The sequence below is a fragment of the Garra rufa genome, chromosome 7 (genome assembly GCF_049309525.1).
Source record: "Garra rufa chromosome 7, GarRuf1.0, whole genome shotgun sequence".
In the NCBI taxonomy this organism is placed as follows: domain Eukaryota; kingdom Metazoa; phylum Chordata; class Actinopteri; order Cypriniformes; family Cyprinidae; genus Garra; species Garra rufa.
In genome coordinates, this window is record NC_133367.1 from 20,138,867 (window position 1) to 20,166,663 (window position 27,797).

The window sequence follows — 27,797 nt, forward strand, 5'->3', positions numbered from 1 at the left end:
TGAGTTTGATGGGAGGAACTTTGGTCTGTCACACACTCCTGGGAATGCGTGCCGTTGTTCTGGGGTGCGTGTTGGGGGTCGTTGAGGGTCGCGGGCGGTTCGGCCATGTGCGGCCCGTCACTCTCCAGAACCTTCATAACGTCACAACTTCTGGTGTCCAGAGAAGATTCAGACATTATCCTCAGAAGCAAGACAAAGAAAATCACCACCTATGAGATGAAAAACACAGTTAATAGCTTTAATATGTTGATTTCAATTTTAAATGACTGATTCTGTGCTTACAAATCGATGTTAAAATTGTAAAAACGTAGCGGGATTGGCCGATATTACGACTTCCACAATGCCAAAGGCACACCTCATGAATATTAATGATGTCTGAAGCTGCTTCGTAACCTTCCTGGAGTATGCGGTCATGTAACCTAATTAATATCATTTCCCAAAGTAGTATTCGTTAATTAGCCACCTGAGTGAGTGCCTAATTATCCTTTTTTATTATTATTATTTGATCTCGGCCAATCAATTACGCCTATAGGCTAATGTCAATCTACATAATTAAAAATCATAAGTAATTTACACCTATGTTTAATAAAAATGTGCAGTTTGCGCAATATGTCATACTAAGTTTTTCTGGATCGGTTGGACTCAATTTGGTAACTAAACAAAGGCTATGTTTTTGAAGATCAAAAAGGAATATTATTAATCATGTGCATCAATAATGACAAGCTGACATTGATTTATAACCATTTTTGGAATGCACAGTCACAAACTCATTAATATTCATGATGCATTCATGAAGGCTCATAAATATTGATTAGTCACTGACTACTTTGTACAATTCGTCGTAAGCATTACAGCTTGAGGTTAGTCCAAAACGCTATTGCTAAGGCTAATCCAGAAAGAAAAAAAAGCAGGGAACAAAAAACTGTAGAAACCACTGTTAGTTAACTTCAGTTGTTTTCGTTGAAAAAAAAAAAAAAACACATTTACAAAGTCCGTAACTAAACAAGTTCTGTAACTACTGACATCTAGATTTGCAAAAGAGAAAACTTATGTAATCCATAACTGAAACTGAATCCATAACTGAAATAAAATGCATTTATGTAGTCTGTAACTGAAAGATACAAAAGTACCGTAACTACTGAAATATGTGAAAGAGAATGCATTTATGAAGTCTGCAACTGAAAGTTACGCAAGTTACATAACTATTGAAAAATAGATAAGCAAAAGAGAATGCATTTATGTAGTCTGTAACTGAAAGTTACGTAGGTTACGTAACTACTGAAATCTATATATGCAAAAGCAAAAACGTTTATGTGGTCAGTAAGCAAAGATTACGCAAGTTATGTAACTACTGAAGTCCAGTTACGCAAAAGAGAATGCATTATGTAGTCTGCAACTGAAAGTTACGCAAGTTACATAACTACTGAAATCTATATATGCAAAAGCAAATCTGTTTATGTGGTCAATAATTAAAAATTACACTTTTTATATAACTACTGAAATCTAGTTACGCAAAAGAGAATGCATTTATGTAGCCCGCAAATGAAAGTTACATAACTACTGAAATCTATATATGCAAAAGCAAATCTGTTTATGTGGTCAATAATTAAAAATTACACTTGTTATATAACTACTGAAATCTAGTTACGCAAAAGAGAATGCATTTATGTAGCCCGCAAATTAAAGTTACGCAACTACTGAAATCTAGATTTGCAAAAGCAAATACATTTAGGTGGTCAGTAACTAAGTTATGCAAGCTACACAACTACTGTAATCTATATATGCAAAAGCAAATCCGTTTATGTAGTCCGCAACTAAAAGTTACTCAAGTTACGCAACTACTAAAATCTATATATGCAAAAGCGAATATATTTATTTGGTCAGTAACAAAAAATTACACAAGTTATGTAACTACTGAAATCTAGTTACACAAAAGAGAATGCATTTATGTAGTCTGCAACTAAAAGTTACTCAAATTACACAACTACTAAAATCTATATATGCAAAAGCAAATACATTCATTTGGTCAGTTACTAAAAATTACACAAGTTATGTAACTACTGAAATCTAGTTACGCAAAAAAGAATGCATTTATGTAGTCTGCAAATGAAAGTTACTCAAGTTCCGCAACTACTGAAATTTAGATATGCAAAAGAGAATGCATTTATGTAGTCTGTAACTGAAAATTACACAAGTTACATAACTACTGAAATCTAGATGTGAAAGAGAATGCATTTATGAAGTCCGCAACTGAAAGTTATGCAAATTATGCAACTACTGAAATCTAGTTACTCAAAAAAGGATGCATTTATGTGGTTTGTAACTGAAAATTACGCAAGTTACATAACTACTGAAATCTAGTTACGCAAAAGAGAATGCATTTATGTAGTGTGTTACAAACTTATGCAAGTTACGCAACTATTGAAATCTTCATACGTAAAAGAGGTCATGTGGTCTGTAACTGGAAGTTACGCAAGTTACGTAAGTACTGAAATCTAGTTACGCAAAAAAGAATGCATTTATGAAGTCTGTAACTGAAAATTACACAAGTTACGTAACTACTGAAATCTAGTTACGCAAAAAAGAATGCATTTATGAAGTCTGTAACTGAAAATTACACAAGTTACATAACTACTGAAATCTAGTTACGCAAAAAAGAATGCATTTATGAAGTGCGTTACAAACTTATGCAAGTTACGTAACTATTGAAATCTAGTTACGCAAAAAAGAATGCATTTATGAAGTCTGTAACTGAAAATTACACAAGTTACATAACCACTGAAATCTAGTTATGCAAAAGAGAATGCATTTATGTAGTGCGTTACAAGCTTTTGCAAGTTACGTAACTATTGAAATCTACATACGTAAAACAGGTCATGTGGTCTGTAACTGGAAGTTACGCAAGTTACGTAACTATTGAAATCTAGTTACGCAAAAAAGAATGCATTTATGAAGTCTGTAACTGAAAATTACACAAGTTACATAACTACTGAAATCTAGTTATGCGAAAAAGAATGCATTTATGAAGTCTGTAACTGAAAATTACACAAGTTACATAACTACTGAAATCTAGATGTGAAAGAGAATGCATTTATGAAGTCCGCAACTGAAAGTTATGCAAATTATGCAACTACTGAAATCTAGTTACTCAAAAAAGGATGCATTTATGTGGTTTGTAACTGAAAATTACGCAAGTTACATAACTACTGAAATCTAGTTACGCAAAAGAGAATGCATTTATGTAGTGTGTTACAAACTTATGCAAGTTACGCAACTATTGAAATCTTCATACGTAAAAGAGGTCATGTGGTCTGTAACTGGAAGTTACGCAAGTTACGTAAGTACTGAAATCTAGTTACGCAAAAAAGAATGCATTTATGAAGTCTGTAACTGAAAATTACACAAGTTACGTAACTACTGAAATCTAGTTACGCAAAAAAGAATGCATTTATGAAGTCTGTAACTGAAAATTACACAAGTTACATAACTACTGAAATCTAGTTACACAAAAAAGAATGCATTTATGAAGTGCGTTACAAACTTATGCAAGTTACGTAACTATTGAAATCTAGTTACGCAAAAAAGAATGCATTTATGAAGTCTGTAACTGAAAATTACACAAGTTACATAACCACTGAAATCTAGTTATGCAAAAGAGAATGCATTTATGTAGTGCGTTACAAGCTTATGCAAGTTACGTAACTATTGAAATCTACATACGTAAAACAGGTCATGTGGTCTGTAACTGGAAGTTACGCAAGTTACGTAACTATTGAAATCTAGTTACGCAAAAAAGAATGCATTTATGAAGTATGTAACTGAAAATTACACAAGGTACATAACTACTGAAATCTAGTTATGCAAAAAATAATGCATTTATGAAGTGCGTTACAAACTTATGCAAGTTACGTAACTATTGAAATCTAGTTATGCAAAAAAGAATGCATTTATGAAGTCTGTAACTGAAAATTACACAAGTTACATAACTACTAAAATCTAGTTACGCAAAAAAGAATGCATTTATGAAGTCTGTAACTGAAAATTACACAAGTTACATAACTACTGAAATCTAGTTATGCGAAAAAGAATGCATTTATGAAGTCTGTAACTGAAAATTACACAAGTTACATAACTACTGAAATCTAGTTACGCAAAAAAGAATGCATTTATGAAGTCTGTAACTGAAAATTACACAAGTTACGTAACTACTGAAATCTAGTTACGCAAAAAAGAATGCATTTATGAAGTCTGTAACTGAAAATTACACAAGTTACATAACTACTGAAATTTAGTTATGCAAAAAAGAATGCATTTATGAAGTCTGTAACTGAAAATTACACAAGTTACATAACTACTGAAATCTAGTTACGCAAAAAAGAATGCATTTATGAAGTGCGTTACAAACTTATGCAAGTTACGCAACTATTGAAATCTTCATACGTAAAAGAGGTCATGTGGTCTGTAACTGGAAGTTACGCAAGTTACGTAACTACTGAAATCTAGTTACGCAAAAAAGAATGCATTTATGAAGTCTGTAACTGAAAATTACACAAGTTACATAACTACTGAAATCTAGTTACGCAAAAAAGAATGCATTTATGAAGTCTGTAACTGAAAATTACACAAGTTACATAACTACTGAAATCTAGTTACGCAAAAAAGAATGCATTTATGAAGTCTGTAACTGAAAATTACACAAGTTACATAACTACTGAAATCTAGTTACGCAAAAAAGAATGCATTTATGATGTAACTGAAAATTACACAAGGTACATAACTACTGAAATCTAGTTATGCAAAAAAGAATGCATTTATGAAGTGCGTTACAAACTTATGCAAGTTACGTAACTATTGAAATCTAGTTACGCAAAAAAGAATGCATTTATGAAGTCTGTAACTGAAAATTACACAAGTTACATAACTACTAAAATCTAGTTACGCAAAAAAGAATGCATTTATGAAGTCTGTAACTGAAAATTACACAAGTTACATAACTACTGAAATCTAGTTATGCAAAAAAGAATGCATTTATGAAGTCTGTAACTGAAAATTACACAAGTTACGTAACTACTGAAATCTAGTTATGCAAAAAAGAATGCATTTATGAAGTCTGTAACTGAAAATTACACAAGTTACATAACTACTCTAGTTACGCAAAAAAGAATGCATTTATGAAGTCTGTAACTGAAAATTACACAAGTTACATAACTACTGAAATCTAGTTATGCAAAAAAGAATGCATTTATGAAGTCTGTAACTGAAAATTACACAAGTTACATAACTACTCTAGTTACGCAAAAAAGAATGCATTTATGAAGTCTGTAACTGAAAATTACACAAGTTACATAACTACTGAAATCTAGTTACACAAAAAAGAATGCATTTATGAAGTGCGTTACAAACTTATGCAAGTTACGTAACTATTGAAATCTTCATACGTAAAAGAGGTCATGTGGTCTGTAACTGGAAGTTACGCAAGTTACGTAACTACTGAAATCTAGTTACGCAAAAAAGAATGCATTTATGAAGTCTGTAACTGAAAATTACACAAGTTACATAACTACTGAAATCTAGTTACGCAAAAAAGAATGCATTTATGAAGTCTGTAACTGAAAATTACACAAGTTACATAACTACTGAAATCTAGTTATGCAAAAAAGAATGCATTTATGAAGTCTGTAACTGAAAATTACACAAGTTACATAACTACTGAAATCTAGTTACGCAAAAAAGAATGCATTTATGAAGTGCGTTACAAACTTATGCAAGTTACGTAACTATTGAAATCTTCATACGTAAGAGGTCATGTGGTCTGTAACTGGAAGTTACGCAAGTTACGTAACTACTGAAATCTAGTTACGCAAAAAAGAATGCATTTATGAAGTCTGTAACTGAAAATTACACAAGTTACATAACTACTGAAATCTAGTTATGCAAAAAATAATGCATTCATGAAGTATGTAACTGAAAATTACACAAGTTACATAACTACTGAAATCTAGTTACGCAAAAAAGAATGCATTTATGAAGTGCGTTACAAACTTATGCAAGTTACGCAACTATTGAAATCTTCATACGTAAAAGAGGTCATGTGGTCTGTAACTGGAAGTTACGCAAGTTACGTAACTATTGAAATCTACATACGTAAAAGAGGTTGTGTGGTCTGTAACTGGAAGTTACGCAAGTTACGTAACTACTTATATCTAGATACGCAATCGATAATGCTTTTATGTAGTCCGTAACTGAAAATTACACAAGTTACGTAATTACTGAAATCTAGATACACAAAAAGAGAACAGGATACTTTTATTGTTTGAATGTTTTATTTTTGAAAAATTATTGGGAAACTAATAAAATTGTGTAATTTCGTGATAAAACCAAAACATTTTCGTATTTATAAAATGAAATTGTGTTTACCGGCTGTGCTGTTTTCAGGACTTGGCTGGAACCTTAGGGAGCGTAGGACCCTGGGGCCTCTGGAGGCAGCGGGGCGGACTGAGAGACGGACAGGGGGCAGCAGCAGTCCCATGACCCCCGTCACCAGCGCTCGGGTCGGGTCGCCAAGCCACGGCTCACGCACACGCTCCGCATCACCCTCGGACACCTGTCACACACACACAAGGACAGAGGTCAGGGGTCAAATACGGCGAGGTCAAGAGGTCAGGGACGCATTGGATACAGTAGTGTCCGTGAGGGAGAGCTGAATTTGTTTGACGGAAAGTCTGGAAGGTCTTTCGGGAGCAGAAGCACTGCAGAGCTTTTGAAAAAGTGTCAGGGTGGTGACATGAATAGGGAGAACAGACTGTGCCGCAGAGAGACAGGAACATTAAAATACACAGAGAGGAAGTCATGTTTAATGCTGAACCTTTGACGCATTTCAAGCATTTCAGTGAGCCATCATGAATAAAAAGCCGATAATATGACTCCACCCTCAATTTATAAATATTTAGTGTTGATTTGAATATAATATATATATATATTTTTTTACAGAATTGACTCAATTCAGCATGACTATGGTCTTGCTGATGTTTCATCTTTAACCTTCATACTCATACAATAATTTTAATTCATTTCAAATTTCTTGAGTTAAGAACTCTGTCTTAGGAAATTTGTATCAGCTGCCTGAAAAAAAAAAAAACACTAAAAATAAATTTGGTACAGTAAAATTACGAATAATCAATAATATCATCTCAATTTAACAAAACCACAAATCTTAAGATGAAAAATTTGTAGACACTCAATGTGTGGCAAAATCAACAATTTATTTTAATTTTACTTCCAGTTTTAATTACATTTTGTAGTTGTTGTAATTTTGTTATGTGTATTTCCCATTTTTATTTTTAATTTAATTTAATTTAATTATTTTAATGCTTCTACTTCACTTTCATTTTATTTATTACTTTTAATTTAAATTAATTTTAGTTTGTTGCCAAAATTTCTTATTTAATTTACGTTTTTACTGTAATATTTATAATTTTATTTTAGCTTCATTTCAATTAATAGTATACATTATTAATATTTCAAGTATTGACAACAACCCTGGTGGCAACTTAATACAGATGACCAAATGACTAATTACTTATTAAAAATAATAAATATTTTCCTTTTTTTTTTTTTTTTTTTTTTGCTGAATTTTTATTACTTTTGACATGTGTGTTTGTCATTTCTATTTTGGTTTATTTTAATTACTATTATTTTTTACATTTCCAGTTAGAAATTTTAGTGCTTCAATTAATTTAAGTTAGTTGCCAACATTCTAATTTTCATTTAGAGTTTATATTTATTTATTTTTATATGTAAAAGATTAAAAATAATGAACATTTCCAATTTTTTATTTTAATTTTATTTCAATTTTTATTAGTTTTGCAAGATGCGTTTGCAATATGTATTATTTTGATATTTCTATTTAGGTTTATTTTTATTATTTTTATTATTATTTTTAGTTTGTTCCTCCTTCCCCGATTAATTTCAGTTAGTTGTCAACATTTTTTAATTTTTCATCTAATACTTACATTTTATTTTCACTTTATTTAAATGTTTTCAATAGTTTCAGGTAAAGACAACAAATCAATACAAATCCTACTGATTTCATTTATTAATGAATATTCATAAGCGGTTTCATAACCTTCCTATGGACTCATCCATTCAAGCTTGTGTCCGAATGAACTGAACATATGGGCCAGCGTTCGCCTGGGTATCAATGACCCAACAAACCCTCCCTCCTCCACCCATCCTGCTACCGCCAATCTAGAAACCCGTGCCAAGTTGAGACCCACCCTGTATCTCGAGGTCAAACGGGCCTAACCTGACTCACCAAGTGGGTCCGAATACACCGTCCAATCAAGAGATCCACGTTCCTAAAAGCATTAGAAGAGCCGCAAAGTGACACACACACACACTAATCAAAATTCAAGGGATTAGCATCGCGCGCGATGTGACAGTAACGCAGGTGGCGGCAATGACAAGAACAGGTGGGTACGACCACACACGCGCACACAAACACACAAGCTGTCATCCAAACAGCCAGACGGTCCATCAGAATGACACGAGACCGTGCCATGACTTTTCCATGAGTGTTTGCGCATAGGTCACAGCCGTTAGTCCACGTCACAGCGGGAAGCCTGCGTCTCCTCATCTCCTTAGGGCTCAAGAGCCGATCCGGGTCGTAGGGACAATGGGCGGCACAACTGCGCACCAAGTGGCGCTTTCAAGGACAATTATGACTTGTGAGAGTGCTTTTCCACCCACGCGCAGATCGAAAAACACCTACAGTTGGCAGGAATTACGCAAGCGCTGTTCATAAATATCCGAGCATCTTTCTTGCTGCGGGCTAATCTTGCCACTGCCGTATCTTTTCCCCTCCGTTTATGTCGAGGTGAAGTGAAAATCCGAATCTGCATTTCAAAATACGCCCTCCACCGCAACTACCCTCCCCTCCTGCTCGCACAACAGTTTTCACTCCATATTCAATAAGTTCTTCCGAGCATTACTAGAGAGAAAAGACTCCCCGCGGACCTCAACGCCTGTATATTTTCAGAAACTTGACAGTACAGATGTCCGAGTTTGACGCTGGAGGATATAAAAAAAGAAAAAAAAAAAAAGAAAATCAACCACCGCAGAAGCACAAATACTCCGGCTGCGTCTCGAAGAAATTTTCAGGCATTTCTATTTAAATGAACGCCCTTGGTAGGCAGCACACTTGTAAGGGCGTCGAAAAAACACTAAGTACGATGACAAAAAAAACGATGTCTTGGTAGATATTGATTTCCAAAAATGCTCAAATATGCTTTCTAGATGGGTCTCTCACTAGGTACAAAGCTTAAAAATTGAGCCCAATTGAGATATTCCCTTAACAAGGTGAAATCTTAATACTGCTGTCTAGATAGGAACCTTACATAGTTTCCAAGGTATGATGCCCGAAAATCTTTTTGTGCTAGGTGTCAACAAAGCTGTATTGGGTTAGATATAGTATGTATATCATGGGTTAGAAGCCCAAAATTGCTGTCTAGAAAGGTTACACACAAAATATGATCCTCAACAATGCTGGAAGACATTCAGCGAAGCCATCTAGGTAGGCAGCTCACTGGATGCAAAGAACACTCGCTAGGTTTGATGCCAAAACATGCAGTGTAGGTAAGAAGCTCATTTGGAGCAATGCCCAAAAATCTAGAAAGATAGCACACTAAATATGACATTACGCAACTGCTGAATATGCAGTTACGATTGTTGCATTAAAATGCAGTCTAGGTAGGTTGCTCAATAGGTATAATGTTCTGAAATGCATTTAGGAAACGAGTTCGCTTCATATGATGAGCAAAAACGCTGTCTGGGTTGGCGTATAACAATTTTTTACATTTACACTAACGCATTAAGCAAAACTGCTACACAGGCAGCTCAAACAGTATAACATCCTATAAAGGCAGTTCACAAGGTATTATGTCCAAAAAATGCTGTCTAGGAAGGCAACGCACTAAGTATAATGGATGATTGCTGTCTGGGCAAAGAGTTAATAAGCTTTTGATGTCTGAAATGCAGTCTAGGTAGGCGGCTCAATAGGTATAAACCAGCTCACTAGATTTGATGGCCATGAATGCTGTCTCGGTGGGCGTATAACAAGCTTTTACATTTACATTTATGCATTAAGCAGACGAAAATGATGCCTGAAACTGCTACTTAGGCAGCTCAAACAGTATAAAGCCTAAAAATGCTGTCTGGGAAGGTAGTGCGCTAATTACGATGCACACAAATGCTGTCTAGGCAAACATGCTTTTGATGGGTATGTATGAGCTGAAAAAAAAAAATGCTGTCTAAGTAGGTGGCTCACTAAAAATGCAGTCAAGGTAGTTTACAAGGTTTTTAACACAGACACACAGACAAAACGAAAACATCAGCCCACAAAACAAATATCACTTTTGTTTTATTGTTTTCCCTTCGTTTCACAAACAAACCACTAAAACAAACAAAAGACAAAAACCAGACAATACAAACACAAGCCTTAACTTTTTGACCTTTCCACAAAAATGTCTGCAACATTTGTTGTCCCGCTTCAAGCGTGTTGTCTAAGACAATAAAGCCCAGTCGTAATTTCCCATTATCAATTATTAATCAACATATTTCAGGAAGCAACGAGCACTTACCCTCCTGACAAAAGAAGCGCATCGCAGCGCCGGGCTCCAGGCTACGCGTATTTCACTTCACCCCTGTTTTAGACTAATATGCAAATGGCCCATATTTCTGGATAAAAGCGTCGCTAATGGTTTTCCCTCCTTTTTCTCCCCCCCTCCCGTCACAATCCGTGTTCTCAGTGTGTGGCTGCTGTCACAGTCGAGCTATTCTTCTCCTCTTCTCTCCTCATCAGTTCATTTACACGATTCGCCACATTACCGATATTAGCCGGGCTGCCTTCGGCTGTAATTTACACCGACACAAACACCCAGCTTTCCGCTGATAGCCGCCTCGGGCGCTTTTTTAAATTATAAAATAGAGCAATTATGAGAATGTCATTACAAAGTGCGCACACACACAGACTCACACTCTCACACACAGAGTGTAATTTGCTGACATGCGAATTTAGTCGCAATGAATTTAACGTTTGCATGACATAAATTAGCAGTACAATAAATTTTGATTTTAGCGAATATATATGTCTATATATAGAAATAAATACACAACTACTCAGTTCAAGTTTTCACTACTTAAATTTTTTTTTTCCACATTCACCACAGTTTAAAAATGTCAGCATACCAATCAAAACATCCAAGACTTCACGCACACACACCTGCCTGGCGTTCATGATCCGCTGCTCGGCTCACATCATTAGTTTCCATAGCAGCCCGAGTGCCATCAAACGGAGCGCGCTCAGTGCAGCTCTGCTCTCCTCCGTCTGAGCGCGGAGCGTTCGCGTACCTGCCCAAAGCCATCGCTGCCGCAATCCTTCCTGATTCTCCTCTCTCTCTCTCACACACACACACTCTCCGCCAAATCAACAGCTGGCCTTTGTGATGTCATCGCTCCCCTGGCCAATCAGAGCACCCTGAGGGCTGGGTGCAGTATGTCAGCGCTAAGCAGGGCTCCACCCTCGAGAGCCAATCAGATGGCCCCTGTGGACCGGAGAGAGAGGCAGACGGCAAAGAGACACACACACACACACACACACACACACACACACACGACCAACTGTGGCGAAGTGCCACTGTGGGACAGTCTGTCAGGGTAGGAGCACGTCAGCACTGCAAATCCACCTTATTCGGTTGCACGTAAGCTACCCGTCGAACCCAGTGCCGCAGTCGCACACACGCCCTGCTTAAAGTGATGTCCCTTTGTGCCTCGTGCTCTTAGAAAAAAAATCTCTGCGAATGAAAAATACCTTAAGTTAATTGGAGGGAGGTTAGGTAGACGCCCAGGTTTAACGAGCGAGCGCCCATGCCGTTTGCTGACCGACGCAGGCAGGTGAGGTCATCGGGAAAAGTGGGTCACGGAAAACGGTTTGCGCATTACTGACGAAATGTAGCCAAGAAACAAACGACGGACAGAAAAGCGGCTTTGAATAGGAACAAAACTACGGGAAACCAAACGTGCTTTTACACTAAACAATTTCCAGACAAAATTACCAAAATTATGTTTGACAACCAAAGTGATGCCCAAAAATGCTGACCAGAAAAATGCTGTAGGTGGCTCACTAGGTTCGATGCCTAGAAAGGACGTCTAGATAGAGACCTCACTCATTTTGACACCTAAAAATGCTGTCTAGAAAGGGAGCTGGAGTAAAGTGCCAAGAAATTTGTGTAGATGGTTTAATAGGTTTGATGCTCAAAAAGGCTGTCTAGGAAGTAAGGAAAGTAAAATGCCAAGGAACACCATTTATGTAGGCGGCTCACCAAGTTTAATGCCCAGAAATGTTGTCTAGATAGGGACCTCACTCATTTTGATACCCAAAAATGCTGTTTAAAAAGGGAGCTAAGTAAGTAAAATGCCAAGAAATACCATTTATGTAGGTGGCTCACTAGGTTTAATGCCCAGAAATGCTGTCTAGATAGGGAGCTCACTCATTTTGATGCTGAAAAATGCTGTCTGGAAAGGGAGTTATATAAAATGCCAAGAAACACCATTTATGTAGGTGGCTCACTAGGTTTAATGCCCAGAAATGCTGTCTAGATAGGGACCTCACTCATTTTGATGCTGAAAAATGCTGTCTGGAAAGGGAGTTATATAAAATGCCAAGAAACACCATTTATGTAGGTGGCTCACTAGGTTTAATGCCCAGAAATGCTGTCTAGATAGGGACCTCACTCATTTTGATGCTGAAAAATGCTGTCTGGAAAGGGAGTTATATAAAATGCCAAGAAACACCATTTATGTAGGTGGCTCACTAGGTTTAATGCCCAGAAATGCTGTCTAGATAGGGACCTAACTCATTTTGATGCCTACAAATGCTGTCTGGAAAGGGGGTTATATAAAATGCCAAGAAACACCATTTATGTAGGTGGCTCACTAGGTTTAATGCCCAGAAATGCTGTCTAGATAGGGACCTCACTCATTTTGATGCTGAAAAATGCTGTCTGGAAAGGGAGTTATATAAAATGCCAAGAAACACCATTTATGTAGGTGGCTCACTAGGTTTAATGCCCAGAAATGCTGTCTAGATAGGGACCTAACTCATTTTGATGCCTACAAATGCTGTCTGGAAAGGGGGTTATATAAAATGCCAAGAAACACCATTTATGTAGGTGGCTCACTAGGTTTAATGCCCAGAAATGCTGTCTAGATAGGGACCTCACTCATTTTGATGCCTACAAATGCTGTCTGGAAAGGGAGTTATATAAAATGCCAAGAAACACCATTTATGTAGAAGGCTCACTAGGTTTGATTGCCAGAAATGTTGATGACCAAATATGCTGTCTAGGAGGGAAGCTAAGTAAAATTCCAAGAAACACCATTTATGTAGGTTGCTTACAAGGTTTGATGCCCAAAAATGCTGTCTAGAAAGTAAGCTAAGTAAGTAGAATGTCAAGAAACACCATTATGTAATCGGCTCAACTAGGTTTGATGGCCAGAAATGCTGTCTTAATAGGGACCTCACTCATTTGGATGCCCACAAATGCTGTCTAAAAAGAGAGCTAGGTAATTAAAATGCCAAGACACAACATTTATGTAGGTGGCACACTAGAAAGCCCAGAAATGCTGTCTAGATAGGGACCTCACTCATTTTGATGCCCAAAAATGCTGTTTAAAAAGGGAGCTAAGTAAGTAAAATGCCAAAAAAACACCATTTATGTAGGTGGCTCACTAGGTTTAATGCCCAGAAATGTTGTCTAGATAGGGACCTCACTCATTTTGATGCCCAAAAATGTTGTCTAGATAGGAATGTCACTCATTTTGATGCCTATAAATGCAGTCTAGAAAGGGAGCTAAGCAAGTAAAACGCCAAGAAACACCATTTATGTAAGAGGCACACTAGGTTTGATGCCCAGAAATGCAGTCTAGATAGGGACCTTATTCATTTTGATGCCTACAAATGCTGTCTGGAAAGGGAGTTATATAAAATGCCAAGAAACACCATTTATGTAGGTGGCTCACTAGGTTTAATGCCCAGAAATGTTGTCTAGATAGGGACCTCACTCATTTTGATGCCCAAAAATGTTGTCTAGATAGGAATGTCACTCATTTTGATGCCTATAAATGCAGTCTAGAAAGGGAGCTAAGCAAGTAAAACGCCAAGAAACACCATTTATGTAAGAGGCACACTAGGTTTGATGCCCAGAAATGCAGTCTAGATAGGGACCTTATTCATTTTGATGCCTACAAATGCTGTCTGGAAAGGGAGTTATATAAAATGCCAAGAAACACCATTTATGTAGAAGGCTCACTAGGTTTGATTGCCAGAAATGTTGATGTTGATGACCAAATATGCTGTCTAGGAGGGAAGCTAAGTAAAATTCCAAGAAACACCATTTATGTAGGTTGCTTACAAGGTTTGATGCCCAGAAATGCAGTCTAGATAGGGACCTTATTCATTTTGATGCCTACAAATGCTGCCTAGAAAGAAAGCTGAAGTAAAATGCCAAGAAACACCATTTGTGTAGATGGCTCAATAGGTTTGATGCCCTGAAATGCTGTCTAGGAAGGAAGGTAAGTAAAATGCCAAAAAACACTATTTATGTAAGTGACTGACTAGGTTTGATGCCTAAAAAGGCCGTCTAGATGGGGACCTCACTCATTTTGATGAGTTGTAAAATTTCAAAAAATGCTGTCTGGTTAGAGAGCCCATTAGGTTTGATGCCTCAAAATGCTGTCTAGATAGGGAGCTAACTAGGACCAATGCCCATAAACAAGGTTTGATGCTCAAATAATGCTGTCTAGATAGGACAGTAATTAGATAAACTGCACAAAAATGCTGTCTAAAAAGGAGCTAAGTAGGTAAAATGCCAAGAAACACTGTTTATGTAGGTGACTTACTAGGTTTGATGCTTAGAACTGCCATCTATTTAGGGAGATCACTTGGTTTGATGCCCCAAAATGCAATATATGCTAGATCAGGAGAAAACTAGGTAAAATTCTAAAAAGGAGCTCAGAAGGTAAAATTACCAAAAAAAAAAAAACACTATTTATTTAAGTGGCTCACTAGGTTTGATGTTCAAAAATGCTGTCTAAGAAGGAAGCCAAGTAAAAAGGCAAGAAACACTGTTTGTTGTTTAATGCCATTATGGTCTATTTAAGCAGCTTGCCAAGTATAACATTAAAATGCTAGAGCTAAGTAAAAAGCCAAGAACCAAAAATGCTGTCAAAATAAGGAACTAACTAGATAAAATGACCAGAAACACTATCTAGGTAGGCAGCTCACTGGGTTATATGTCCAAAAATGCTGTCTAGTTAGGGAGCTCACTTGGTTTGATGCCCCAAAATCCAAATTGGAAAATAACTAGGTACAATGCTCAGAAATGCTGTTTATGTAGGCAGCTCACTGGATTTGATGTCAAAAAAATGCTGTCTAGTTAAGGAACTAACTTGATGAAAAGGCCAGAAACACTGTCTAAGTAGGCAGCTCACTAGGTTAAATGCCCACAAAAGTTGTCTAGTTAGGGAGCTCACTGGGTTTGATACCCCAGTTTTGATCTAGATAGGGAGATAATTAAGAACAATGCACAGAAATGCTGTTTATGTAGCCAGCTCACCGCATTTGATGCTCAAAAAACGCTGTCTAGATAGGGCGGTCTGTAGTTAAAATGCTCATAAATGCTATCTAGATAGAAAGCCAAATAGGTAAAATGTCAAGTAACACTGTTTATTGTTTAATGCCCAAATTTTGGTCTATTTAAACAGCTCGCCAAGTATAACACCAAAATGCTGTCTAGACAGGGAGCCAAGCAAAATGCAGAGAATCACCATTTATATAGGTGGCTCACTAGGTTTGATGCCCAAAAATGCTGTCAAAATAGGGAACCAACTAGATAAAATGACCAGAAACACTGTCTAGATAGGTGGCTCACTGGGTTATATGTCCAAAAACAATGTCTAGTTAGGGAGCTTACTTGATTTGATGCCCCTAAAATGCTATCTAAATCGGGAGATAACTAGGTACAATGCCTAGAAATGCTGTTTATGTAGGCAGCTCACCAGATTTGATGCCCAAAAATTCTGTCTAGATAAGTAACTAACTAGATAAATGGCCAGAAACAGTAAGTTGGCGTCTCACTAGGTTATGTGTTCACAAAAGCTGTATAGTTAGGGAGCTCACAAGGTTTGATACCCAAGTTTTGATCTACATTGGGAGATAACTAGGTACAATGCCCAGAAACGCTGTTTATGTAGGCAGCTCAACAGATTTGACACTCAAAAAATGCTGTTTATATAGGGCGGTAAGCAGTTAAAATGCTCAAAAATGCTGTCTAGATAGGAAGACAAGTAAGTAAAATTCCAAGAAACACTGTTTATTGTTTAATGCCCAAATTTTTAACTATTTCAGCAGCTTGCTAAGTATAACACCAAAATGCTATCTAGATAGGGAGCTAAGTAAAATGCCAAGAACCACCATTTATGTAGGTGGCTCACTAGATTTCACTAGATTGTAGATGGCTCACTTTATCGTTTAATGCCCAAATTTTGGTCTATTTAAGCAGCTCGCTAAGTATAACACCTAAATGTCTAATGGAGCCAAGTAAAATGCAGAGAACCACCATTTATATAGGTGGCTCACTAGGTTGGATGAAAAATGCTATCAAAATAGGCAACTAACTAGATAAAATGGCCAGAAACACTGTCTAGGTAGGCGGCTCACTGGATTATGTTAAAAAATGCTGCCTAGTTAGGGAGCTCACTTGGCTTGATGCCCCAAAATGCTATCTAGATAGGGAGACAACTAGGTACAATGCCCAGCAATGCTGTTTATGTAGGCAGCTCACCACGTTTGATGCTCAAAAAATGCTGTCTAGGTAGGGCAGCCAGTAGGTCTATTTAATCAGCCCAGTAAAACACCAAAAATGCTTAGGAGCTCACTATGTTTGATAGTCAAAAATGCTATCTAGATAGGGACCTCTCTCTTTCTGATACCCAAATATGCTGTCTAGAAAGGGAGCCAAGTAATTAAAATGACAAGAAACACTGTTTATTGCCCAAATTTTGATCTATTTTAGCAGCTCACTAAGTATAACACTAAAATGCTGTCCAGATAGGGAGCTAAGTAAAATGCCAAGAACCACCATTTATGTAGGTGGCTCACTAGGTTTGATGGCCAAAAATGCTTGAACGGGAGCTAAGTAAGTAAAATGCCAAGAAACACCAGACTCACTAAGTTTAAAGCCCAGAAATGCTGTCTAGATAGACAGCCTACAAAGTAGGACAATTAAAAATGCAGTATAGGTAGGCAGTTCACAAAATTTCACTCCCAAAAAGGTAGTCAGCTTTCCTGCGTGGTGCTCAAAACAACGCTGTCTAGGTAGGAAGCCCAATATGTTCGATTTCCAAAATGTCATCAAGGTAGGTAGGCACGACGCTCAAAACCGCAGTCTAAGTAGACAATTCAAAGCAAACACGCTTCCAGACCAAACAATGTATCCAGACAAAACTACAAATTAACAAACAATCGTCATCTTGACGTGATTGTGACTGACTGCGCCGACAACCACCGCCGTTTTTGCCGCGGAGAAAGGAAAAAAGTCGAAACTGACAGTCGCACAAAGCCAGTCAAGTTAAAGTAAAACTCCCCATTCACCAAGCGGCTCCTTTCAGTGAAAGAGAAAATCTGCAAAAATTCCAGCTAAACGGCGCATTACATGCGTCTCATTTGCATAACAAAAGACCGGAGGGGGGGAGGACTGGCACTGCTGGCTAATTGTAGCCCAAGATGCCGTTCGCCTGCGGAGGAAACGTGACAACCGCGTTTATTCTGCTTTCCCCCGACGGTGTCCGCAAGCACGGTGGGAATAGCCTCGGGATAAGGGGCGAGATTCACAGACGCCTTCTAATAAGCATGCTGGGGGCGGGGGGTGCTTAATGCTGTGCTTCAGGACTAGCTTGACCATGAAACCTTACCTATGCAAAACAGCAAGAATAAATGAAAAAGATATGGATTACTAAAGCATCGGAGGCAGCGGGAGGTAGCGCAGTAGTAATTTGTATCGGATATTATCTCATTAGGGAGAAACGTCCAGCTCCACGCTGATTACCGAAAGAGAGAACAGGTCAATAACTCTGTAGCGCCCCAAAATACCACGGCGCCATAATTCACCACACCGGTCATTATTCTCGTTAATACATAGGGAAGAGAGAAGGTCTGCTGTCCGCTGGCTTTTCCAGCAATGGAAGAACAGAATGAGAAAATGTGTTGACATTTAAAGGTGACCGGTCACAACGGTCATTTCTCTGGTCCAGGTGACACCTCTGGGCAGCTCCGAGACCCGGACGCATACAAGAAAAATGAGCCGACGAGGGTTTTGTGGAAATCTGGATGCGAGATGCTCTCAAGGCGATAACAAATCTTGTTGTAAAAACAAAGTGTTTCTGCTCTAGTTTTACAGTACTTATTGGGTGGACAGGGCACAGAGGGTGAACGGGTAACGTTCGAAATGATGACAGATTTTTATCTAAAAGCATAACAAGACTTTGACCTCTTCTGGACATCAGTTCAACCAAACATTATTGTTCATTCCTTCAGACAAATGCCTGGCTTTTAGATTCAATCTATTTTTTGGGTGAACAAGGCGCACAGGGCAAACGGGTACAATCCCAGATGACAGCATATATTTTGCAAAATATATTGACCCGTTATTTGAGAACCAATTCAACTGTATCCTGGTACAAACATGAACACAAACGTCCAACTGTGAATTCTGAATTGTTGGGTGAACAGGGCACGCAAGGTGAAAAGGTAACATTCAAAATCACAACTAATATTTGCCAAAACGTATCAAGGTGTTTATGGCCTTTTTCGAATACCATTTTGTATCACTTTACAACGTTACATCACTTCACTTTCATAAACACAAAAGTCCTGCCCTAAATTTAAAATGTTAAATATACAGAACTACTTTTTGGGTGAACAAGGCACACAGGGTGAAAAGGTAACATTCAAAATAATAAATAGTAGATAAATAGGCCAAAAACTTAACAACGGTGTTTTTTTTTTATTTTTTTATTTATCACATATGACTTTGCTTTCATTAACACAAAAGCCATGCCCTAAATTTAAAATGTTAAATATACAAAACTACTTTTTGGGTGAACAAGGCACACAGGGTGTGAAGGCAACATTCAAAATGATATCTAATATTTTGCCAAAAATTTATCAAGGTGTTTATGGCCTTTTTCAAACACCATTTTATCTCACATATCACTTTTTATTAAAACAAAAGCCTGGCCCTAAATTAAAATTTTAAATGTACAAAACTACTTTTTGGGTGAACAAGGCACACAGGGTGAAGAGTAACATTCAAAATGATAAATAGTAGATAAATAGGCCAAAAACTTATCAAGGTGTTTATGTCACATATCACTTTACTTTCATTAACACAAAAGTGTCTGCCCTAAATTTAAGTTTTAAATTTTACAAAACTACTTTTTGGGTGAACAAGGCACACAGGGTGAAAAGGTAACATTTAGATTGATAGCTAATCTTTTGCCAAATCTTATCAAGGTGCTCATGGCCTTTTTCGAACACCATTTTATGTCACATATCACTTTACTTTCATTTACACAATAGTCTGGACGTAAATTTAAATTTTACATTTACAAAACTACTTTTTGGGTGAACAAAGCACAAAGGGTGAAAAGGTAACATTCAAAATTATAAATATTTTGTCAAAAACTTATCAAGGTGTTTCTGACCTTTTTCCGAATACCATTTTATATCACATATGGCTTTACAATCATTGACACAAAAGTCTGGCCATAAATTTTAAACTTTACAAAACTACTTTTTTTAATAAACAAGGCACACAGGGTGAAAAGGTAACATTCAAAATGATAAATATTTTGCCAAAAACTTATCAAGGTGTTTATGGACTTTTTCGAACACCATTTTTATACACATATCACTTTACTCTCATTAACACAAAAGTCTGGTTCTAAATTTACACTACCCTGAACGGGGTATATATAACTGTTCACTCCTTCATAAAAAAAATGTAGAAGAAAAATTCAATGTACTTTTTTGGTGAACAGGGCAGTGTGCACAGGGCAAATGGGTACAGTTCTATTTATTGTATTACTATTATCTACATTTTGCCCAAAGAATAATGTGATTGTGACCTCTTTTGGACACCAATTTAACTATTTTATTATACATTCAATAACAGAAGTGACTCTAAATTTAAACTGCGTTTTGGGTGAACAAGGCACACAGGGTGAAAAGGTAACATTCAAAATGATAACTAATATATTGCTAAAACGTATCAGGGTGATTATGGCTTCTGTTGGACACCAAGTCAACTACGTATCACTGCACGCTCCTCAACACAAATGCTTGTTTCTAAATTTACAGAACTTTAATGGGTGAACAAGGCACACATGCTAAAAAGGTAACATTCAAGAAGCAATTTTTGCCCATAAACATAATATAATTTATCCCTCATTTCAGCCATATTGACTGCTCAAGAACTCGACAGAAAAAAAAGTGCTTGAGCACCCGAGGTGGGCTATTTTTAATTTCTGGTCTATGTACGCAAGCGTCAGATGGACATCTTTGGCTGTTGCATTGTTTTTCACAGTTTTTTAGGAGACACACAGCAAAGGTGTCATGTTTTTAAAAAGGTGTGTCAAGTTAAAAAACACCTCGCAATACCCTGCATTTTGTTGCTTTTGGATGCACGATAACTAGCTTAAACACAAAAGCGTATCCAGTGTAAATGCCCCCTTAATCCTCCATAAATAGTTCCTGTCTAGAGTTTGTTCCTGTCCAAACTCTAACAATTTCTACATTTCAGGTAATGTAACCAATCACAATGTTAAATCAAACCAAAGATCCTGCTCTACATATTGGGGGAACAGGGCGCACGAGGTGAACAGGCAACAAGATAATAACAAATATTTAGTCAAAAGCATAACCAGATGCCTCTGACCTAGTTTGGACACCAGCTCAGCTGCATATCACAGTACTGGTTGTACTTCTTAACCTAGAAGGTCATGTTCTAGATTCACTGTGCCTATTGGGTGAACAGGGCACATATGGTGAACAGGTAACATTCGCAATGACATGCAAACATGTAACAAATTGGTTTTGACCTCCTTTGGACACCATTTCAACTGCATTTCATGTTACTAGCATAATTTCGTAACCGAAAATGGCAATTATTGGTTGAACAGAGAGCACGATCACCTACTAGGCAAAAAGTCATTAAATAAAAGTCATCTCATTGTCTATAACGAATGCGGTGCTGCAGAATGAAGTGATGCTCAGGTGAAAGGGGGATGGGGCGCGCAGGTGAGAATCCTCCTGTGGTGATGCAGATGAGCTTGTACGAACAGGAGCTCGTGGATCATTCGTTACCGCAGCGCCTCTCGTGCACGAACATTAATATTCGGCGTGACAGAAACAGGCCGGCGGCACAGGAAACCAGGACGCCTAACAATACACCGCATGAGTGTTTAAAAAATATATATATATATAAATAAAATAACAACAGCTGAACAATCGCAAGGTCAAAAAGAACCTCAGCGCAAGACTATGCATCATGTCAGCACTTTACAAGAAAAATTAAGTTCACGTACTAGATACAGGTTTATAAAAAATATATTGTTGGGCTGCTGGAAATCTAAATAATTAAAGATTGGGATTGCAAATGCAAAACATTGCAGATTATAATGTCTGTAATATCACTAACGTGACCTTGAGTTGGACACAAAGGGGACCGAATGTTACTGTAATTGATCTGAATCTGCATTGATAAAAAGCATCTGGTGACTAAACTTACTAAGAATAATTACTTCATGCCAAAGATATAATAAGAAGGGGGGGAAACAGTAAATGTGGACGTTAGAAAACAGCCCAAAAACACATTTTACTAAAAAATATTTACAAATTAGCAAATGCTTAAGCGACTTAAAAAAAAAAAAAAAAGGCAGCTGACTTGGTTTGATGTGGAAAAATGCAGTCTAGGAAAGAAGCTCACTATGTAGGAGACCAAAAAACACTAAATAAGAAAGCTTACTAAATTTAATGATTAAAACTGCAGTCAAGGTAGATATCTCACTAAATACAACACCAAAAGATGCAGTTTAGGAAATGTGGACAAGCAAAAGCAGCCTATAGTTTAAAAATATTTATAATTATCCATTTAGTGATTGAGAAATACAAAAAAATGGCAAATTATTTGAAAGGGAGACGTGAATATGGTAACAAGCTAGAATATTGCAGCAGACACCGATAATTTTACTAGTATAGCTTTATTTTGTTATTCATATATATTTTAAATCTATACTGTTTAGTTGATTTTTTCAAAATAGTGTTCAAAAATTTAAGTAAATTCATATATATATATATATAAAAAAATAAAGTGTTCTTCAAAAAAAAAAAAAAAAAAATCTCCAGCTGATACTAATAATTGTATCAGTAAATCTGCATTTTGTTATTTATATATACAGTCGTGGCCAAAAGTTTTGAGAATGACACAAATAGTTTTCACAAAGTTTGCTGCTAAACTGCTTTTAGATCTTTGTTTCAGTTGTTTCTGTGATGTACTGAAATATAATTACAAGCACTTCATACGTTTCAAAGGCTTTTATCGACAATTACATGACATTTATGCAAAGAGTCAGTATTTGCAGTGCTGGCCCTTCTTTTTCAGGACCTCTGCAATTCGACTGGGCATGCTCTCAATCAACTTCTGGGCCAAATCCTGACTGATAGCAACCCATTCTTTCATAATCACTTCTTGGAGTTTGTCAGAATTAGTGGGTTTTTGTTTGTCCAAACACCTCTTGAGGATTGACCACAAGTTCTCAATGGGATTAAGATCTGGGGAGTTTCCAGGCCATGGACCCAAAATGTCAACATTTTGTTCCCCGAGCCACTTAGTTATCACTTTTGCCTTATGGCACGGTGCTCCATCGTGCTGGAAAATGCATTGTTCTTCACCAAACTGTTGATGGATTGTTGGAAGAAGTTGCTGTTGGAGGGTGTTTTGGTACCATTCTTTATTGATGGCTGTGTTTTTGGGCAAAAATTGTGAGTGAGCCCACTCCCTTGGATGAGAAGCAACCCCACACATGAATGGTCTCAGGATGCTTTACTGTTGGCATGACACAGGACTGATGGTAGTGCTCACCTTTTCTTCTCCAGACAAGCCTTTTTCCAGATGCCCCAAACAATCGGAAAGAGGCTTCATCGGAGAATATGTCTTTGCCCCAGTCCTCAGCAGTCCATTCGCCATAATTTTTGCAGAAGATCAATCTGTCCCTGATGTTTTTTTTTGGAGAGAAATGGCTTCTTTGCTGCCCTTCTTGACACCAGGCCATCTTCCAAAAGTCTTGGCCTCACTGTAGATGCGCTCACACCTGCCTGCTGCCATTCCTGAGCAAGCTCTGCACTGGTGGCTCTCCGATCCCGCAGCTGAATCCTCTTTAGGAGACGATCCTGGCGCTTGCTGGACTTTCTTGGACGCCCTGAAGCCTTCTTAACAAGAATTGAACCTCTTTCCTTGAAGTTCTTGATGATCCTATAAATTGTTGATTTAGGTGCAATCTTAGTAGCCACAATATCCTTGCCTGTGAAGCCATTTTTATGCAACGCAATGATGGCTGCACGTGTTTCTTTGCAGGTCACCATGGTTAACAATGGAAGAACAATGATTTCAAGCATCACCCTCCTTTTAACATGTCAAGTCTGCCATTCGAACCCAATCAGCCTGACATAATGATCTTCATCCTTGTGCTCATCAACATTCTCACCTGAGTTAACAAGACGATTACTGAAATGATCTCAGCAGGTCCTTTAATGACAGCAATGAAATGCAGGGGATGCAGTTTTTCGGGATTAAGTTCATTTTCATGGCAAAGAAGGACTATGCAATTCATCTGATCACTCTTCATAACATTCTGGAGTATATGCAAATTGCTATTATAAAAACTTAAGCAGCAACTTTTCCAATTTCCAATATTTATGTAATTCTCAAAACTTTTGGCCACGACTGCACATTTTGGATCAATACTAATTACTTAACTTTTTCGAAAATGTTCAAAAATGAAAGCATTAGATCTAGAAATCTCTAGCTGATACGGATAATTGTATTAGAAAAAAAGTTTTATTTTATTTTGTTGTTCATATATATTTTAAATCTATACTAATTATTTTTTTGAAAATAGTGTTCGAAAATTAAAGTGTTAGATCCAGAAATCTCCAGCTGATACTGATAATTTTATTACATTTTTATTTTATTATTCATATACATTTTAAATCTATACTAATTACTTAATGTTAGATCTAGAAATCTCCAGCCAATACTGATATTTTTATTAGTAAATCTTTATTTTATTCATATATTTTTTTTTAAATCTACACAGTTTAGTTAACTTTTTTGAAATAGTGTTTAAAAATTAAAGCGTTAGATCTAGAAATCTCCAGCCGATACCAATAATTTTATTAGTATAGCTTTTTTTGTTATTCATATCTATTTAAAATCTATAGTAATTAGTTAACTTTTTCGAAAATAGTGTTTAAAAATTAAAGCCTTAGATCTAGAAATCTCCAGCTGATACTGATCATTTTATTAGTAAATCTTTATTTTGTTATTCATATATATTTGGAATCTATATTAATTAGTGTACTTTTTTGAAAAAATGTTCGAAAATGAAAGCGTTGAATCTAGAAATTCCCAGCCGATAACAATACTTTTACTAGTAAATCTTTATTTTTATATTCATATTCATTTTAAATCTATACTACTTAGTTCACGCTATCAAAACATTTTCAAAAATGAAGCGTTAGATTTAGAAATCTCCAACTGATATTGATCATTTTATTAGTAAATCTTTATTTTGTTATTGATATACACTACCAGTCAAAGGTTTGGACACACTTCCCCATCAAAGAGTATGGGAAAGTGTGTCCAAACTTTTAACTGGTAGTGTATGTTATGAATCTATACTAATTGGTTTACCTTTTTTTTTTTCTATGTTCGAAAATTAAAGCGTTGGATCTAGAAATCTCCGGCCAATACCGATTATAATAATTTTATTAGTAAATCTTCATTTTGTTATTCATATTATATTTTAAATCTATAATGTTTAGTTTACTTTTTTTTATATTTAAAAAAGAAAGCATTAGGCCGATACCGATAATTGTATTAGTATAGCTTTATTTTGCTCTATATATATATATATATATATATATATATACACATACATATATATATATACACATACATATATATATATATACACATACATATATATATATATATATACACATACATATATATATACACATACATATATACACACACACACTTATACACACACACACTGTTTAGTTTTTTTTGGGAAAAAAAAGTGTTAGATCTAGAAATCTCCAGCCGATACCGATATTTTTTTTAGTAAATCTTTATTTTGTTATTCATAAATATTTAACATTTATACTGTTTAATTTACGTTTACGGAAAATGGCTCAAAAATTAAAAAGCCAATCTTAAATTTTTTTAGAATACTATTCCTGATACTGGTACAACATTCCTGATACAACATCATTGATTTTTTCCAGTCTGACTGCAGCGTTTGTGTGAAATATACAAGTACAATATTTAAAAAAAATTAAGTTGTAAATAAAAAGGTTATTGGAGTATGTTTTATTAAAAAAAATTACTATTTCAGTCTTTCTACTTTAAAATTACAAGTTTAATTTTATATGTTTCTTGCAGTTTCTTAATGGACAGTGAAATTTACTAAAAAAAAATTAGGTAAACACCAATTTTACACCAATTTGTCAGTGTACTGTGTAGTATGTGACCATTATAACAAAATAAAATATTTAAAATGGCTAAGTTTGAAATCTTTTGATTTAAAAAAATTTTTGTCTAACATCGAGCCTTAAAAACAACATTATGGTTATGGCTTAATTAAATTATATGTTTCTAAATCAATGTTGCTCAGTGTAGTATGTAACCATTATAATGTTAAAAAAATAGTGTCTAATATTGAGGTTTAAACACAACAACAAGGCTATGGTTTATTTTAGTGTGTTACTTGCCATTTCTTTTTAATTAATTGTAAAATTTACTAGTAATTTTAGTTAAAATAGTTTCAAAATCGATGTTTTTCAATGCAAATATTGCGTATGTAGTCAAAAGGTTTAATAACTGCCAAGTTCAAAATCTGCCATTATAAAGCTGAAAAAAAGGTCTAATGTTGGTTTTAAAAACAATGATATGGCTACAGACATATCACACATTTCCAAGCAAAAACCTCAAAAAGGGTGTAAATAAACAAGTCCATTAAGTGTCAAATGTTAATATAACATTTAACACACACACACACAAAAAAATATTGTTTTAAAAACAAAAACACTTATTGTCTTTACACATCTCCTCCTGGTGGTTTAATCACCTGCACAGGCCCTTATAAATGAAGCCTGGAGCTTCATCCACCTTCAAAGATCAACCTTAAAGCTACAAAAACACATCAGTACCGCGGCTAGACGAAATAATAATAAATAAAGCAGATTAAAGCACGAACATATCTTGTGATTTATACACCTGCATGTTTATTTACTCTTCATGTGTCTGATCTCTCCTTGGCCCTGATATGCAAGATCATTTATCACATTAACTTAAAATATACGAAGAGCAAAACAGAAAGGCTGTTTATAAAACACTCTTTGAGACTAAAAAGACACGCTGTCAGTGATCTGATGCCGATGTTTGGTTTAAAATCAGTAAAATAAGACTTAAACACTGTGGTGTGCTAACACACATGGTAAAGCTAAATGAGTTTAAACACACAAACAGCCTTGCCAGATCACCCAAATCCACAGGAATAACACCAGAAATCGTGATATTTATGGGTTAAAGGTGTTAATATGCTGTTAGCTTACCTGTAGGATAAATAGACGTATAAATATTTGGAGGAATGAAGAGAAATAATGAGTCTAATGGCTGCTAAAGGCTGAAGTCAAAGCTGTCGGTCTGTCAGCGGCATTGAAGACAAAAAGCTCAAACACCTGGAAGGGAAAATAAAAATACAGGCAGAGAAAGAATATTACACCGAAAGAGGGCGCAGCGTGGCTCAACAATTCAACGATTACATATAATTATTTTTAATGCCAAATTATAGGTATTTTAAATAGAGATGTTGTACATTAAACGGTTTACTAGAAGTCGAGGATCCTTCAAATTATTTTAAATAAAAAAACAAAAATAATTTCATAATCTAATTATTATAGAATATTTTTCTGCAAAACATTAAGCTTTAAAGTAACTTAGCTTAAATATATTTGAACTTTACTAACTTGAAAAAACGTAATAGATACTATTATGTGAGTAATATGCTAAGTAAATAAATAAACACATTTATAAAATGTAAATATTCATAAAACTAATATCAATACTAGCAACTACATGATTCCTTATTGAATTTATTATAAAGTATAAACTTTTTCTTTTGTATTTTTGTACGTTTTTGTGTCACGTGACACTTGGTTAACCAATCGGTGATCAGTTCTCACGTACCGGAAGTACGCTTTTTCAAACGCTTCTCTGCTCTAGGTTTTGTTTACATTTCTAAGATCCACTCAAGGGTGAAAGAAACCCAGTGAGTGGCATTTACTCTTACAGCTTACTATATTTGCTTAAAATAGACTTTTGCACGTTTAAAATATA

The 27,797-nt window shown here is 36.0% G+C and overlaps 1 protein-coding gene across 3 annotated transcripts; it reads right to left on the reverse strand.

Annotated features, from left to right (window-relative positions):
- LOC141337848 (uncharacterized) lies at window positions 1-27,113 on the reverse strand. Of its 3 annotated transcripts, none has more exons than XR_012355799.1 (3): window positions 27,014-27,113; window positions 6,418-6,604; window positions 1-209 (listed from the first exon to the last, which is right to left on the reverse strand). XR_012355799.1 is itself a non-coding variant. In XM_073843427.1 (3 exons), exons 1-3 carry the CDS (start codon window positions 11,418-11,420, stop codon window positions 169-171), a joined length of 366 nt encoding a protein of 121 aa, XP_073699528.1. In that variant the 5' UTR covers window positions 11,421-11,464; the 3' UTR covers window positions 1-168. The 3 variants fall into 3 exon arrangements, 2 of the variants coding, with proteins under 2 accessions (XP_073699528.1, XP_073699529.1); XM_073843427.1 differs by lacking the exon at window positions 27,014-27,113 and adding an exon at window positions 11,283-11,464; XM_073843428.1 differs by lacking the exon at window positions 27,014-27,113 and adding an exon at window positions 11,279-11,454.
- Between the last annotated feature and the right edge of the window lie 684 nt (window positions 27,114-27,797).